The following is a 17,432-nucleotide window of genomic DNA, read 5'->3' on the forward strand; positions in this document are numbered from 1 at the left end:
CCTGCGGCCTGACCCTTCACTACCCAGACGCCCTCCAAAGGAGGCCAGCAGCTCGCCCCTGTGCCCCCAGCCCCTACAGCTCCTGGCCAGGTGGGAAGCAAAGGGCACAGGGATGCTGAGCAGGGTCAACCTCCCTCCCCAACTTCCCCAGTCCCGGACTCATGCTCGGACACCAGCACAGGACCCGCCTGCCCCATGATGCTGTTTCTGTGGGAAAAGCTGCTTCAAGCCCCAACTGGGAGGTGCCAGGGCTGCTGAGCAGGAGGTCCCAGAAAAGCACTTACACAGGTAGAACGGCAGCTTGGGGTTGCCCAGGTGGCTCCTCACGAAGTCCCGCAAATCCCCCACTGCAGGAGGAAGGGTGGGGTGAGCAGGGATCCCACACTCAGACCCACTCCAGGGCCGGGCCCCCTCTGCAATGGGATGAGCCAGGTCCAACCTGTGTGCAGACCCGCTCTGCAAGGTCACCAAGAACCCCACTCAGAACTGGTGGCATTGCTGCCTTCCTTCCAGGTGAGCTGCAGCCCCAGGCCAAAGACCCCACTACTGGGTGTAGGGGAGCCCTGGGTCTACCTTTCTCTGGGTGCCCCTCTGTCCCACCCACGCCCAGAACAGATGGGTGCATGGGGCCACCCAGTCCCACGGGTACTGCCCAGCTGGTCTGCGAGCCTCCAATGTGAGCTGGCCCCCAGCCCTGCACCCGCTGCCTGCCCCACGGCCCAGAGGGAAGGAGCCTGGAGGAGCTCATAGGGCCCCCCGCCCTCCCAGACAGGGCTGCTCACCAGTCTCGCTGGGGCGGAAGAAGCCCTGCAGGATGTAGCGGTCAGGAAACAGGACCCTCAAGACCACCTAGGCCAGGACAAGCCAGCTTGTCAACAGGACAGCTGGAGTCCAATCCAGGCGTCCGCACCCCTGGGCCCACAATGGCTAGGTCCCCCGGCCACGCCGGGCCAGCACCCCCTCACCTTGGCTGCCCCCTGACGCTCCTGGCCCCATGGGCTGGACACAAGGACCAGTCAAGTACCCAGGTGCACTTGTGAAAACACACTGATGTTTTTCATCTTAGAACGGGGCTGCCTGGCTCATTAACGAACCGCGGCCATGTAGGCCTGGGCTGAAGTACATGAGACCACGGCCAGTGGCTTGTGGGAGGCAGGAGCCGCGGGAGGCCCCAGTGCAGAGCCATGTGCAGACCACCTCCCACCCCAGGGTACCTTAGGGTAGCGCTGCAGCTTCTCCTTCATCTGAGCATCTCTGAAGGCCTTGGTCACCAAGGGGGCTTCTTCCAGGCGCTTCCTGGGGCAGGGGGGTGGGGTGGGGGGTGGCAGTGGTGAAGGTCCCAGGTCTCCCCAACCAGAGCAGAGGCCCCACACCAGCTGGACTCTGGGTTTCTCCCTCGTCCCCTTGGACTTCGTGAGCTGCTCCCCAACAGAGGGCCAGACAGGACTAGGAGCCCCCTACCTGGGCCCCCTCACCCTCCGAGGTGCTGCCGAGGGCACAGGTGTCTCTGAAGGGGCCAGGTGAACACCCACCGTTCACTCTTGAGCTGGGCCAAGCGTCTTCTGACGTCATCCACGGTCACTTCGAAGAACTCGTCAGGCAGCTCCGCGGGCCAGGCCTGGAGCAGCACCTCCAGGTCAGGGTGGCACACCACGGGGTCTCGGTCCACTGGCTGGGCAGGCAGAGGGCTCGGCTGATGCAGATCCCAGGAAGGGCTCCCGACCCCAGGGGGCTGGGGTGGTCGTGCAGACCCCGGCTGAGCCATGTGCTGCCGGCCCCGCCTGTCAGCCCATGGCCAGGGCCGGGGCTCCAGGATGGGGCATGGGACAGCCAAGCCTGTCCAGGACTGGAGCCCCTCCCTCCATGCCTGCCTGCTTAGCAACACTGACGCTGAGACCCTCACTCACCAACAGGGCACATGGCCCTGGGGTCTTGGCTCAGCCGGGTCAGCTGGCACCCTAACTGCTGGGGGAGGAGTGCGGTACTTGGGCAGTGGGTGAGCAGCAGCATCTCTGTTCACTTCCTGTCTCCGTGGGGGCTCCCCACAAGCCCCAGGGAGCTACGTGTTATCAGGGTCTCCCAAGTGGGGAACAAACTTGGGGAGCAGTGCCCTGGTCACGGCCATGTCAGCGGTTCCACGGGAGGGGCAGGAGAAGCGACAGCCCCCAAATTAGCGATTTGGCAAAAACCTGCCAGCTGCTGGCTCCATGGCCAGGCTGACCCCTCCTCCCCTCTCTGGGGGAGCAGCCGGCCCCACCCTCTGCCCACCATGGGGACACAGGAAGGGACAGCATCTCTCCTAATTGGCAGCAATGGAGAGGGAAATTACAAGGCAGGGCCTGCTCTGCTCGCAGCGCCTCCAGGTGGGTAATTGTAGCGAGTGTAGCCCAAGTGACTATGTGGGGAGACACCTTCGCGGCGCTGAGGCCGCCCATGGAGCCGGGCCTGACAGAGGTGTCCAGCTGGGCCAGCAGGGCCCACGCCAGATCCTGCCCTCCCTCGCACAGAACATCCACAAGCCGTCTGGGGTGAGGTCACTTCTCTGCCTTCTGCTCCCGCCTGCCCCCTCCTCCCCGCCCCAGCCTGGCACCGAAATCCCACCTCCTGCCTTCAACACTCAGAGCCGGGCTCAGCAGGCTTCTCCGATCATTCCTTCCTGCGCTCCGGCCTGACCACAGCCCCACCCACTCTAGAGGTCAGACTCACCAACCTGGGGCTGGTCGAGGGCTGAAGCTGCCCAGTGCACCTGCCAGGTGTCCCAGGGCTGCTCCCCCAGCCACACCCGAGGCCTTGACTGCCCAGGCCAGCAGGTCTCTGCCATTCCTGAGTGCACAGCTGCGTCACTCCTCGTAATGAAGGGAGATGGGTTCTCGCCAGGAAGCCCCACTGATCTCAAGGCACTGTGGCAGGGTGGCCAGGAAGGGCTGGCTGAGGCCCGGGCAGTGGGGTCCGTAGGTGGCTGACCGAGGCCCCTGGGGGCTGCCCCCTCAAAGCCACAACCCTCCTGCAGCCCAAAGGCAGTCGACGCCAAAGCTTTTTATAACAAGATGCCAGGCGCCAGGCTGCCCCCCATAGCCACGGCGCCTGCATTCCAGAAGGGCCGAGCACTCGCCTGGGCTCCTGGGGGAGGGCGAGGGCAGATGTGGATGTGCCTGAGCTGGGCACCGCCATGTCCATGAGTGCCAGGCCCCCCGGCGCTCGAGCACAAAGCCCACAAGCCAACGAGCAAGCTCTGGGACTTCCCTGTCCCGGTCCTGCCCTCCGAGGACCCAGTTCTGGGCACACGAGTCACCCCGAGAATCCAGCAATTGGGTGACTTGTGATCCATGGCCTGGAGCTGAGCCTGACCATCAGACAGGCCCCCTGATCCCCGGGGGGCACAGCTGGGGAAGCCCGACCCTGAGTGCACGGGGCCACACCGGCCTCCTTGTCCTCCTGGGTACTTCCAGTGCACAGCCCAGGGGTAACCTGGAGGACTGAAGACTGCTAGCACTTCCCACAACCCTCCCACAACTTCCAGAACAGGGACGCAGGTGACACCAGCTGCTGGCTTCATGCTGCTCAGGGGCCACTGACTTTCAGTCAGAAAGTGAGCAGACAAAAATCTCTCTCCGCGTTGGATCTACCCTCGATTCACACCCCTCCTCCCATGCCTCAGCTCTCCTCAAAAGCCCGTTTGTCTGTCCAAGAGCAGCCAGGAGCCGGGGTCCCACACGGGAACCAGAGCACTGAGAGAGAGCCACCTCGAGATCACACTCTCTCATTCTCCTGCACCGCCCTGCGTCTTGGGGGCCTCCCTGCTCCTGGGCAGAGGAGCCAGGGTTCCGAGCAGCCTCTGCTGCCCATCAGAGCCCAGGGGCCAGACCACCCAAGTCCCAGAGCTGCCGGCACGACTGGACCCCAGGCGGTCCCTGTCCCATGAGAACAGTGGATGTCCATGGCTGGGCTGGTAGGACGGACCACCCTGTCCTACCAAATGACCGAGGGAGAAGCCAGGGGGCTTCGAACACCTCCACGTAGCCTGCCCAGCAGTTATTTCCACCGCAAAGAGGAGAGAGACCAGGAGAGGAGGAGCGGGTCTGACCGCTCCACGTGGGAGGAAGCAGGGCAGACACGGTGCCAGCGGAGGCCAAGCCCTGGCCCTGCTCACTTCCAATGCTCTGCCGGCAATCTGGCCCTCATTTGCTGTTCCTTTACCCGCCGCTCCTTGGTCATGGGCAGTTATCATGCACAGCTCCCATCCTAGGTGGATTTATGGAGATGTTTTTGGATGGAGAAAAGAGATCTAGGATGAGACACCATTAAGAAAAAAAAAAAAAAAACCGCATACAGTGGCCACTGTCAGAGGGCCTCAGCGCCCTCACCATGGGGACTGGGTTCCTGTGTGCTGGCCGAGGGACACAGCCCCAGGGTCCAGGATGGGCCTCCAAGATGAACCTCCCAGTTGGTGCCCGAGGATGCTGGTGGTCTCAGCGCACCTGACAGCTGGCCCTCACAGCCCAAATCTCCAGGTCTGCTCCTCCAGATCCTACCAGGGAGCCACTCGGAGGACGCGCCTCCACTAAGAACCCAATGTCGCCAGGCTTGGGTCATCCTGCCAAAGTCGCAGGTTTTCCATCAACAGCTCAAGGTCCAGCTCCTGAATGCTGTCGGTCTCCAGGGCACAGCCCCGGCCCCCACCCCTTAACCCCAGGAAAGCCAGAGGAGCCGGTCCCTCACGCGGTGGCCCCGACGCTGTGGGCATCTCACTGTCAGCTAGAAGATGGGCAGAACGATGAGGAGGCAGCCAGAGCCTGGGGTCTGAGCCCATGGGGTGGGGGGGGGGTCTACATGACAGCGCATGACAGATGAGAAAACAGGCACGGGCATGATCCTGAGGGGAGGAACGGCAGGTGTCTGCAGGCTCCAAGGGCGGGGCCACAAGAGACCCGATCCTTCCAGTGGAACGCCCAGCAGGGGTCTCTCATTTCCTGCCAGCACACGACCCTAGCAAAGACTCCCCTGTCCCAGCCTCCACCGAGGGTATTAAGACAAGAGAACACCCAGAAGACCAGAAAGGAGGGAGGTGGACGGAGAGAGCAGACGAGTCAGGCTGTCTGAGAACTGGAGGATACTGGCGAGGGGCCCAGAGGGCACTTGGGAGGGAAAGGAGCCTCCAGAGGGGGGGGAACAGGAGCACCCTCTGCGGGTGATGTTCAGAGGAGGCCCTGGGTGACGGCCTGAGGCTGCAAAGACACTGGACTGACACCTGGGCCACTCAGCCATGGGGACTTGGGGACCAGCCACCAGCTGTGGACGGCCACCAGTGCCTTCAGAAAGAGCCTCTGTCACACCAGGATGGACCCTTCGAGGGAGACCCGAGGGGAGGAAGGTGTGAGGGCACTGCCTACCCTCAGCCCCATGCCACAGGCAGTCAGAGGCCAGGCCTGGAGGGGACCAGGGGACGGGGCTCTGGGCTGAGACGTGGGCCCACGGCTTCCCCCAACAGCCAGTGGACATGCTCCAGTGGCCGCCACACGAGTGGATGAGAACCCACTTGGGCACACAGGGGTCTCCCCATGTCAAAAGCGGCCTCACTGCCTGCTGAGGTTTCATTTTCTTGACAGTAATTTTCCAGGACATGATGACACAGGGAGAAAAAATGTAAAAACTATTTGGAGGTGACCTCAACCCCAGATTTTCCAGCTTCCCTGTGAGGGCTCTTGTTTTCCTCCCGCCCTCCCGCCTCCCTCTTACCCAGACTGTCCTCTGACAATGGTTTTTGGTAACAGGGAATGTGAAGCGTTTCCCCTTGAGGCTTGGAGCTGAAATGAAACACTACGCGGGAGGAACGCGGGCCAAGCCTCCGTCACTCTCAGAGCCGGCCGCCCTCTGGAGGGAGCAACGTGCCAGCACGAGGCCGGGCCTGACCAGCAAGGCTGCACTGAACTCCAGCCCCTCATCCGCTGGGCCTGCCAGCGGCACAGGCGGAGGCCGCGCCTGCCCCAGCCCTGGGCCAACGTCCACACCTGGGCCTGCCCGCCTTCCAAGCAGGAAAAACGAGAGCATCTTTAAGAAGAGAAACGCTGGGCTGCGACAGTGACGCAGGCACACTTTGAAACCCGGTGGCTCCAGTGCCCTGGCGTGGCCCCACCTGTCTGTGCACACAGTGCATGAACCCCCAAAGGACTGAAATAAGCAAATGTAAGGCGTGGGGTGGCTCTCCTCATGCACAGGGGAAGACGCCTGCTCCAGGCCAGCAAACCCAGGGGCGGACGCACACAGCAGACCAAAGGGCCAGGAGAAACCCCGCAGAGGGAGCCCCTTGAGCCCGATCAGGATGGGGGCCTGCAAATGAGGCTGCCTGGCCCTGCGGGCAGCTCTGGAGTTCCAGGGGGTACTCTGGCAGCCGGGGCGCCTTGCCCACCGGTTCTCCATGGCTTCGCAGGCTGGGCATCTGTCTCTCCCCCAAGTCCAGTCATGGTTGAGACGCAGCATGACAGGGACAGCTGGAGGGCACCTGCCTGTCACCAGGCTTTAAAAACCGCCTCAAGACTCAGTTGGGGCCTTCAAAGTTGCTGACCCATCTGCCAGCAAACCTCAAAGGGCATCCCAAGTAAAGCCAAGGCCAGAGCCCCGGGACTGTCCACAAACACCGGCAGGGCAGGGACAGGCTCACACCACGCCCTGGGCCCACACACGGGGGGACAGCGGGCTGTGCTCTTGGGGGCATGTCATGGACAGGCACCCCAGGCCAAGAGGAGGAGGGTGGCAGGGCAGCAAGGGGCACTGCTCTCGGTCCACCCCAGGCCCAGGTCCTGGCCAGGCTCCCCCCAGCCCTGAGTGTTCTAAACCTTCCCGTAAACTGGGGACAGCCAGAGGCGAAGCTGACGCCTGCTCTGAGACGTGGGTGCAAGGTGCGGAGTAAGCCCCCGGGGCCACGTCTTCAGGAGATGAGACCATCCCCTGGAGAGTGAGGGGCAGGCAGGGGAGACTGCAGTCAGCCCGCCCTTCCCAGGGGGTTGGGGCCTTTGATCACGAACCCCCGTGCCAGCTGCGTGGGGGGACGCCGGCTGGGAGCACGGCCCAGCAGCACAAAGAGCTGCAGGGCAGCCTCCTGGGCCAGCGGAAGGACTTCAAAGGACAGGCCAGGGGCCGCCGGGCAGCCCCAGCCTCTCTCCGCACTCGGTTCTGACGGCCAGTAAAACTACCTTCTAATAATTAATGTTCTGACATCAAAGGCAGGAGCCGCCTGGGTCTGTAAACCATCCTGGGCCTCAGCCGAGGACCTGCCTGTATTTCATCCTGTCTCTTCTGACTCTTCATTCAAATCCAAAACCACACACAGGCAAAACATTAATGGGAAACTTGGAAACTCTTTTTGATTACTAAAGTGTACCTTTGAAGTTCCCCCAAAAGTTCTGATTTGTTCCCTTCTCCCCTCCCCCAGGACTCGAGGGGACACAAAGCAGACAGCATGTGGCCAGCCGGGCCTCCGGGTGCACGGCTGTCAGTGTGACAGGAGGCGTGAGGCAGGCGGGCGGGGGACGCTCCACAATCAACCAGCTGCTGGGGCTCCCAGATCAAAGACACGCACTGCTGGCGGCCAGGCGGACCCTCCCCGGGACTCCTCCTTCCTGGGGCCCCTGGGGTCAGCGCTCGGGGATGCACTGGGATCCTGCGCCTGACAGCAACCACCTATCAGGCTGGCACCAGACCAGGCCACTCCCCACACAGCCCTGGGGAGTCAGCAGGTTCCCAAGAGATGCAGAGAGCCACAGCCTTTAGGGTGGGAGAAGGAGACAGCCAGCCCCGGTACTAGTTTTCTGGTCCCCAAACCTAGGGGTCCCCAGAAAGAGCAGGTCCAAAGGGAGTCGGGCCCCCGGCCCTGGCTCACCCCAACCACAAGGCTCTGCTTTCAAAAGCTGATTCTGGGCCCAGGTGACGAGCCTGTGAGACTGGGGGCTTCGTACTAGTGTCTAATGCAGCCCAGACATCAGCGTAGAAGCCAGTAGGGTCCCTGAAGAGCCAGGGCACCACCACCACCTCCCCAGGATGGACATTCACAGGGCTTGGGACTGGCTCAGTTCCCCTCCCCTCCCCCATCCATTCAGCAAGGACACACAAAGCGTGGTTCAGGAAGCAGGAGGAAGCCCCCACCGCCTGCCCCTCTGCAGGAACTTGGGCTCTGTCCCACCGCTAAGCCTCCCCACGGCCCGCCCCGCGCAGGCACAGGTGCCCCTTCCCCTCCACCCTCCCCTTCAGGTGTGTGACCTGAAAGCAAGAGTGAGGAGGGTGCTCTAGAAGAGACAGGATGCAGGCTCCAGCACTAAAATATTAGTTAACTGCAACTCAGAGTGTAGCTAAACACATCACTAAAACTGGACTGACCCCTGGAATGCAAGGATAGCTTCATGGGGGAAATCTATCCAAAACCTCAGCATGCAAACGAACTAAACGAGAGCGAAGGCATGGAATCACCTCAATGCGGGAAAAGTAGTTCATAAAGCACCACTCTTACTTTTGATAAAGAAAAATTCTCAGAGAATTAGGAATAGAAACTCTTGATTTGATAAAGACTTTTCACAGCCCACAGCATCTTTCACAGATAAACTAAGATTACTCCATGTGAGATCAAGGTCAAGACAAGGATGCCCGCTAAATTTGCTGCTATTCAACAGATACCAGAGACCCAATCACTGCAATACGACAAGAAAAAAAAATGAGAGAAGTAAGGACATCAAGGAAAAAGATAAACTGACATTATTTGCAGACTCCAACTGAAAATGAGAAACTGCTGGAACCAGTAAAGCAAGTGAGCAAGGCTGCTGGGTATAAAAACCAGCAGCATCCACTGCCCGGGTGGAGCCTCACCATCCTCACTCCACAAGCTCCTGCTCCAGGCAGGGAATCCTGCAATGGCTCTCCATCGTCTGGAAAGGTGATTTGTAAAAAGGAATTCATTTCAGCAGTGTCATCCTTCTCACCACATAAAACCTCAAGTGGACCCTGAGTGTTGGCACATGGAGCCGCTCTGGCTGGAAGGAAGGGCAGAAGAGAGCGGAGAACCTGGAGCCCTCACTCAGAAGGCGCAGCGGCATCTCAAATAACGCCCACATGCACCTGTGCAGCCTCAAGGGCTCCACAGGTGACAACGTGCAGCCCAGGCTGGAAACCCAGGCTGGCCCCACCATAAGGTCTCTTTATTAGGAAAGACCCTCTCCAGCCACAAGCCAGAGAGCTAAGCTGGACTCTGGATGAACGCCTGAGCCTCCCCAGGGGCCAACCCCAGGAGGCAGGGGGCCTGGCACAGCCCAGGAGCCCAAGACGTTGGGAAATCTACAACACGCCTTTCCTGAAAACAGTCTGTGAGCGCTGCTGAGGGAGCAGTCACACAGAGGGACACAAAGAAGCCTATGGAAGCTCTGCCGTACGACTCATGAAAGCCCTTCTGGAGAAAGTCCCAGAGGCGCTCCAAGGAGAAAGTCTTGCCCTGGCGCCAAGCTTGAGCACCAACCCGACAGGGGCCACGCCTGTCCTCCCTCTTAGGAGCTCCAACACGGCTGCAACTGCCCAGGGCGAGGCTGGCCTAACCCACAGAAGACCAGAGATGGCCTCCATCAGACAGCAGGGAGGCAGACACTGGCCACATGCCTGACTTCTGCAGAGGTGCCGCCCACCTGGGGGTCCCCTTGTTCAGCGTGATCCAAGATGCAAGGCCCCTTCCACTCCTCATGTCTGTGTGTGGTCAGAGCAGGGGACGGGGGCGGGCATCACTGTGGGGGAGGATGTGAGACTAGGGCACAGCTCAAAGGTGCCCAAAGACAGATTCAACATCGAGAAGACAAAAAGCCCAACACTACCCTGATGGTAGATGTCTATATAGTAAGTCGTATCTCGATAGAGCTGATCAGATAAGAAGACAGCGTCACAGAGGCAACCCAGGGCCTGGGCCGTTTCATCACAGCTCCGTGAGGGCTGCATGCCCTCCTCCCAGCCGTGGCTCAGACGGCCGCCAAGAACTTCCAAGAAGTCCCCACCAGAGACGCCCGAGGCCCCACCCACAAGCTTGTGAAGAGTGAGCAAACTCACCCTCTTCTGCCTGCTTGGTGCGTGCCCCACACGCCCACTGGCCAGCGGTGGGACGTAGCGGGAGAGCTGCGGCACGCCTGGCTCAGGAGTCAATGTGGCGTGGGACAATCAAGGCCAAACCATCTTCACGTCAAAAGCCAGTCAAACCCACCAGCCCAGGAGAAGGTGGGGGCACCGGGTCCAAGGCTCTGGGAAGGATGGCTCTCTTGGCTGTGACATGGCCAGCCAAGACACACAGGTTTGTCAAAACCCATCAACTGTACATCTAAAATGGTGCCTCAAGAAAGCTGATTTCAGGCAAAGCAAAACCAAAAAATCGCTCCCCTGGGAAGATGAAACCACACCCAGCGACCCTGCTGCACCCTGGGCTGACCAGCCACGATGTCAGGTGCAGTCAAGAGAAAGGACCCCAGCGCCCAGCTCGCCCCTTACCAGCTCCGGCTCCGGCTGGGGCTCCTGGCCAGGCCTCAACTTCTTTGGCTGGGAGGGGCCTGCAGGGCTGGAGAAGGACTTTGGCAGTTTGGCTGAAGATGACATCAGAGGCCTCACGGACCCGGAGGGGCCCCCCAGTCGCTGTCCCCCACCCGAGAAAGGAACAAAGGGGGCTGGTGTGGGCTCCTTCGAGATCTGCTTCGCCTGAGCATCCACCGGCTTCGGGCCCAGGCCATCCACACGACCGGCCCCCCGGCGCGCTGCCTCATCCTGATGGCTCACATCGCCCTGGCTGAGCCCCGCTGAATTCAGTGGAAACAGAGGGCTGCTGGCTGCCTGGTCGGCCAACAAGGAAGGGGTCGGGCTTTCTGGGCTTTTGCTCCAGGAGACCCCAGGCTCCTGCTTGCCAGTGGAATCATGTCGCTTCATGGAAAACCTGAGTGGGTAGGCCCGGAAAGCAAATGAAATTCCATACACGGAGGCCCGGGTCTCACAGTGCCAGCATCGTATCTTCTGGTGACTACCAAACCAAATCCAATCCCCTGAAAGCACCCCACAGCCCTTCCCGACCCGCCTCGCCTCACGGGGGAAAGAGCGTGCATGGGGCCGCCACGCCAGCCTGGCTGAGGGCAGATCCCCCACCTGACGCTGTGCCCCATGGTGCCCAGCCCCACCAGACTGCAGACAGGAGAAGCGACTGGCAAGGGTCTGGGCTTCCCCGCATTTCCTGTTTCCTTTCCCTTGAGACCGCAGTTTTCTTCACTAAACCAGACTCAGAGACCCCCCACCTGATGATGGCACTGCCCCCGGTGAGGCCCAGTGACTGCAGCGTCGTGCTCTGCAAGGCGGCTCTGCCGGTCACCTGTAAGGAGGGAACAGGACATCCTGCTGACCCCTCGCTGCCTCCCCCAGCCTGGGCACTGTGTCACCAGCACCGTGGGGTCCCCCAGCCAGCCACAGCTCCCAAAAGGCCTGGGTCCAGCCCCCTGCACCCCAATCTACACCCGAGCATTTGTTCGCTGGTCCATGTCTGTCTCCCCAACCCCACCCCATCCGAGGTCTGGGTGGGCAGGGCTCAGGCCAGGGTTAGGCACGTCTGGCCAGCTGACCAGCCCTCTGAGGGCTGGAGCTGATCCAGGCCCAGGTGCCTGAGGCCCCGTGGTCTGTCTCCTCCAGGGAAGGACCCATCCCCCCAGGTCCCTCCCGCTCACAGCCCTGGAACCCCTGCCCCGCTGAGCCCTGGGTCAGGAACCTCAAACTGGGATAAATAGGTGGGTGTGCCCCGTCTACACCAGGGGCCCCTCGGGGACAGTGGCCACCCCAGGCCAGGAAAGGGCGCTTGGCCAGGGTTGAAACAAAAAGCCCCTGTGAGCCAGGGGACCAAGAGCCAAGAGGGTCCCCCGTCACGGGCAGGCGGGCGGGGACAGGCAGGGCCTCAGTGCCAGGCCAAGCCTGCACCACGCCACACTCGGTTTTGAAAAAGATCAAAACTTTGAGCAAAGCAAATATTTATTAAAATGAAACCACTTTTGTGACTCTTGGGCTTTGAGAGAAGCTGAGAAAACAAACAGGGCTCTGAGGGAGGTTTGGGAGCAGCCCGGGCGGCCCACAGTTGGTTCCAGCGGAGCCGGCGTCCTGCCTTTTTTCCATGAAACACATCATGCTTTCAGGGCCCAAGTCTGCCCATCGCTGCTTTGAAAGGTCTAAAGGAGTGAATTTTCCAGATTGGAAAGTGGGGCTGGGCCCGTGTGGCGGCTGGGAGTGGGCGGCAGGGCGCGGGCCAGGCGGGTGGGCCCACAGCTCACCTACCTCATCTCTCATGTACACGCAGACGGGGCTGGCCTCACACGGCCGGTCCAGACACTCCCTGGGAGGGGAGGGAAGAAAGCATCACAGGTAGCCACTGCCTGGGGACACTGTTGCCCTGGGGACGGCACCCTGGCCAGCCACTGTGGGGGACCCGCCCACCCTGGCCACCCCACGGCTGGCCATCAGCCCATGGCCTGGGGGTGTCTCCCACCTGCCCACGGCCTCCCGGCTCAAAGGGAGGACACAGAACACGGGGACGGGCAGCACCAGCCACCTCCTGGACGTGCCTTGGGTTGCTGTCAACTGTGCCCAGGGTCAGCGATGAGAAAGTCCTGGGAGGGCATGATCTGGGCTTTTATCTGAAGCTGTCCCGAGAAGGTTGCTGCCCCCAGAAGCACCAGGAGCACTTGGCACGGATCTATCACACAGACTCCAAGGAGAGAGTGGGGCAATGCCAGGACAAACAGGGAGGTGGGCAGCAGGCCCAGCCACCAATGCCCCTCCCCTATAAACCAGACCCTGAGATGGGAGGGAAGGGCCCCCAGGAAGCACAGCTGGGCAGGCTGGAGGATGGCAGGCATGCAGGCGCACTATCACGCACACACCCTCAGGACGGCCGACACCACTCACACAGGCCTGTACCTCGACAGCTGTACCACACAGGCCTGTGACGACCAAGGGAAGTCCATTTCTGCATTTCCTGACACATACCTGTAGAACTAGCCCCCAAATAAACGCGTGTCTCAGACCTATCGGCAGTGCCCCAGGCCTGACCCTCTCCTCCGGGAAGGGTGACACAAGGCGTTGCGCCTGCCAGAGTAGGAGACCTGGAGCGCCCTCAGGCCATGCAGTGCTGCCCTGCCGAGCCCAGGGCTCAGACAAGGAGGTGGCTGGGATGGGAGACACAGAGGCTGAGCTGGGGACTGTACACAGATACTCGGACACTCGGCTGCCTGGGGCCGTCCCTGAGACCCGTGACACTGTCCTCTGCTCAGGTTCAGCCTGTTTTCTCCCATCTCTCTTGTTTGCTTTCAGTTTATGCTTTTGCATATTCCCCAGGGCTGAGACACTCAAGCTAATCCAGAGCTTGCCGTGGGGGCCCCTGGAAGAGGTCTCTGGCCACCTCCCACAGGCTGCCGGTCCCCGTGGAGCTCACCCCGGGCTCTCCCCAAGGCTGTGCTCACAAAGAAACTGCTCCCCAGGGAAGGCTTCCAGCCCTCGACCAGAGCCACATGGGGGCCGGCCATGGCGGGTGTGACCCCACACACACAGCGTGGCCAGGCCTCAGGAAAACACAAGACCCCAAAGTGCCAGAGAGACAACCCTGACCAGGCCTACACGCTCTTCATCCTGAAGCCAAAACAGAGAAAGAGTTAGGGAAGATACTCCAGCAAACAAGATCCCAGGGCAAGAGAGGAGGAAGGCGGTGGGGAGACCACAGGGGTCCTGCTCCTTTCAACGGCAACAGAGACAGCCGCTGCCTGGGCTCAGAAAGCAAGCTGACTGCCCACCACGAGACAGGCAGAGTCCCCTCTGCTCTCAGGGGCTCTAGCCAGGTGTCCTCCCTTGAAATCCTTGTCCAGGGCACCCGATGCCAGCGTGGGGACCACAAATCACAAACAGGGACGAGAGCACAGCAGCACCCGGGAAGGCCTGCCTGCCTGCTGCCCTCGGAGGCCCCTGGACATCAAACAGCAGCTCAGCTTTGATGTCGGCTCCTCCAGAGGGATCGGATTCCCGCGTGTGGGATCTGAGGAGAGGCCTGTAAACACGCCGAGGGGAGGGGCAGCCGAGATCACTTCCAGACTTTCCTGGCCAATTAACAGCGCTCTCCCATCCGGCCGAGGACAGTGGACCAGGAGGTTCCAGCTCAACGGAGAGCCGAAGCCACCACTCCCTGCAACAGACATTGCTAAAGTTCAACATGTCTCAGAGGGAGCCTAGAGGGGACCTCCTGGGGACCCTTGTGCCCCTGGACCTGCTCCCACCCCCCAGCCCAGGCAAAGCCACTGGACGCCACTTGGCCCAAAGGGATGATGCTGGGGAGGAGTGGCAGGATCTCACTCTATCTAAGGCCGGCACACCTGCTCTCGGGGCCAGGCCTGGGGCCAGCAGGGTCAGCCAGGCAGGGCAAAGGCGCTGCTGCTGCTGTGTTCTTCAACCACCATGGAGAGTGTCACCCCACAGACATGGGCCATCCATCCACCCAGATGGCTCCTGGCAGGGCTCGCGAGGAGGTGATGCTGTGAACTGGGGGCAAGGCAGGCATCTGGAGCCCCTTCTGTTTTTGTCACCTGTTTGGGCCTGACCAAGTTGGGCTGGTACAAACTCAGGTGCCACCGACACAAGCCTGACACCACAGCGCTCCCACACAAGAACAACCAAAACTGACAAAAACCAACTGAAACTAACAGAGTTGTGACTTCAGGCTCAGAGGAGTCCCTGCTGCCACAAGGAAGCCCAGAGTGGGTGAGGCCACAAACCAAGGGGCCAGGTGACTCACATCCACCACCACCCAGCAGCCCAGCCCACCAAGAGATGAGGTTGTGGCCGGAGGGAGCAAGGAGGCCGAGGCTCGGCCGAATCACAGAGACTCCTCCTCCAGAGCAGACGGAGTGGGGAGTTGCAGGGGGAAGGCAGCCTCTGGGCTTCCCAAACAAGACTGTGGGTGGGGAGGAGCTGCGCGAGAGCCCTGAACGGATACCCGGCATCTAGGCCTCCGGCTGCCCACCCACAAGGCTCTGGGTCTGGGCACAGAGTGACCACAGGCCAACCCCCACCCTCACGGGCAGCCCCTCCCTGCAGCCCGCTGTGCCCTGGGGGCCCTACAACCCTGAGAGAACAGGCAGACACCTGCCTTTCCCAGGGACGCTCAAATCCCTGCTGTTACTATCCACGGGATGAACACGGCTGAGATGGACCAGTGGGCTCGGCTGTGAAATCAGGCCAGGTGTAGAGGGGCAACGGGCTTCAGGGAAGAATCCAGCCTGGCATGGCATGCCTGGAGCCCTCCCTGCAGCAGACGCCCGAGAAGCAGAGAGGAGGACGGGCCAGCCCACATGGAGCCAGTGCCATCCATGGCGGCTACCCGTCCACACGGGTGCTGAGCACGCGCAGGGCAGCTGGCCCAGAAGGAGGCCAGCTCCAAGTGTGAGACACACCGGATTTCAAAGACCTCCTACCAACAAAGAATGTAAAATATCTCCTTTTTCCTGTTGATTACATGTTCAGAAAATATTTTGGATATACTGAGTCAAGTTAACTACATTCCTAAAATTAATTACACCTGTTTTTACTTTCCTTTGATGTGGCTACCAGAAAATTCTGAATTACCTCCGTGTCCCGCACATGTGGCCCACATGGCATGTCCAGTGGACAGTTCGTTGCTCTAGATGCTGGGGTCAGGGCCGGGCCACCATCCACCCTGATCCCCACACAAAGGACCTGCCACCTGACCAACAGTGGACCCAGGGTGCTGTGCTCATCTCCCACAGCTCCTGGCCATGCACGGCACCAGTTGCTCTGGGACGCTTACCACTCCCCAAAGCATCAAGTGAGAAAAACCAGCTTCCTACTTGTCCCACTCTGTGGGGACTTGGACACTTGGAATTCCCAGAGCTTCCCGCCACCGGCCAGCAAGGGAGCTGCTGTGAGCCAGCCGGAGCTCCCTTGCCTCATCGGACCTGTCAGGCGGCTGCCCCCCACGTTGGCAGGGCCCTGCAGTGGTGGGCAGATGACTGCAGCCCCTGCACAGCCCCAGCATGGCTTCGCCAGCTCACTGGGCATCTGGCCACAACTTTGGGGCTGAAGACGCTGCCCTCCTTCCCTCATCTGAACCTTGCTTCACGGTTAGGAAATGCCAGCTTCCAAGGAAAGGCCCGGATTTGCACTTCTGGAGATAAAGCCTAGACAAGTCCCCATTTGCTGGGAGAGCAATTCTTCCTCCAGAGTAAACTCTCAGGGCGGCGTGGGGCACAGACCTCCAGCTATCCACAGGATGGGCTGGGCACGCATGCGGGCGCGCGCACACACACACAGGACAGGACTGCACAGCCATGGAAACGATGCTGAGGGCATTTCCAAGAAAACACGAAACAGTCACAGCAAGAAAGAGAGGGTGCGTGCCATGCCGTGCTCAACGCTACATGAGAGTCAAGAACTCGTCCTTGCGTGATGACCCCTCCCAGGGCCCACCTCCTCCTGATGTCACCTCGTTTCTTATGCCGCTGTCCCCACTGCCCCCACGTTCTGTTTCTTGTATCTTAAACCCAGGTTACCGAGTCAGTCAGTCCTGAGAGGCTCGTGTGAACCAGTGTTCCCAGCACCTCGGCCCATCCACAGAGGCAGCCCCCAGACCGCCCAGCCAACAACTCGAGGGCCAGATGGGAGCATCAGGCTTCATCATGACAGGGCGACCCTGGCTCCCCAGGCCAGCAGCTGAGGAACCACCCAGTCTTCCCGGGGGGATGGACCCCGTACCATGGAGCCCCGTCTCCTCCCTCTGGGTTACTCCTCCTTTTGGTGATCACAGCCTAAGCGGGGGGCCTGGCAACATGGGCTCCCACCGCGCCTGTGTCTGGGGCCCACTGCCACTCAACAGGCTCTCGTCAGCTCCCCACGCCCCTCATCTGCCTGCTCCTGGGTGGACCTGCCTGCCTGCCCTTTGGTGGAGCAGTTAGAAGCTTGCTCAGAGGGTGTGTGCGGTAAATGGGTGACCTTTGTGTCTAAAAATGGCTTTGTTTCATCCTCACCCCTCAACAATCTAGCAAGATAGAGAATTCTAGAACAAATGAATTTCCTACAGTATTCTGAAGGCACTGCTTGGCCACCTTCCTGGTGGTGCCACGGGGAGCCTGAGGCCTTTGTGCAGGCCTGCTGTCCCTCTCTGAGCGTGGGGAACCATCCCATCATCTCCAGCTCCTGACGAGTTACAGCGATGCCACCAGATGAGGCCCCACTGGTACAGGAATAGCAGGCCTGTCACTCTGGAAACACATGCCCTTCAGTTCCAGGACGGTTTCCCACCATCTTCACCAGCTTCCTCCTGTGCTTCTGTTTTCTTTCTAGAGATGCAGTATCAGGAGCCAGCGGCCTGGCCTGTCCCGAGTCCCCTTCCTCTG

The 17,432-nt window shown here is 60.8% G+C and overlaps 1 protein-coding gene across 7 annotated transcripts in view; it reads right to left on the bottom strand.

Annotated features, from left to right (window-relative positions):
* ASPSCR1 (ASPSCR1 tether for SLC2A4, UBX domain containing) overlaps positions 1 to 17,432 on the bottom strand; it is a 29,897-nt gene that overhangs the window by 4,496 nt on the left and 7,969 nt on the right. For all 7 annotated transcript variants that reach the window (XM_061174891.1, XM_061174892.1, XM_061174888.1 and 4 more), the window contains 7 exons: positions 12,313 to 12,370; positions 11,292 to 11,365; positions 10,504 to 10,939; positions 1,533 to 1,672; positions 1,215 to 1,296; positions 783 to 849; positions 285 to 347 (listed from right to left, as the gene is read on the bottom strand). In XM_061174891.1, the coding sequence (XP_061030874.1) occupies positions 285 to 347; positions 783 to 849; positions 1,215 to 1,296; positions 1,533 to 1,672; positions 10,504 to 10,939; positions 11,292 to 11,365; positions 12,313 to 12,370 (920 nt within the window). The remainder of the gene's footprint in view (positions 1 to 284; positions 348 to 782; positions 850 to 1,214; positions 1,297 to 1,532; positions 1,673 to 10,503; positions 10,940 to 11,291; positions 11,366 to 12,312; positions 12,371 to 17,432) is intronic.

Source organism: Eubalaena glacialis, chromosome 19 (assembly GCF_028564815.1).
Source record: "Eubalaena glacialis isolate mEubGla1 chromosome 19, mEubGla1.1.hap2.+ XY, whole genome shotgun sequence".
NCBI classification, from domain to species: Eukaryota; Metazoa; Chordata; class Mammalia; order Artiodactyla; family Balaenidae; genus Eubalaena; species Eubalaena glacialis.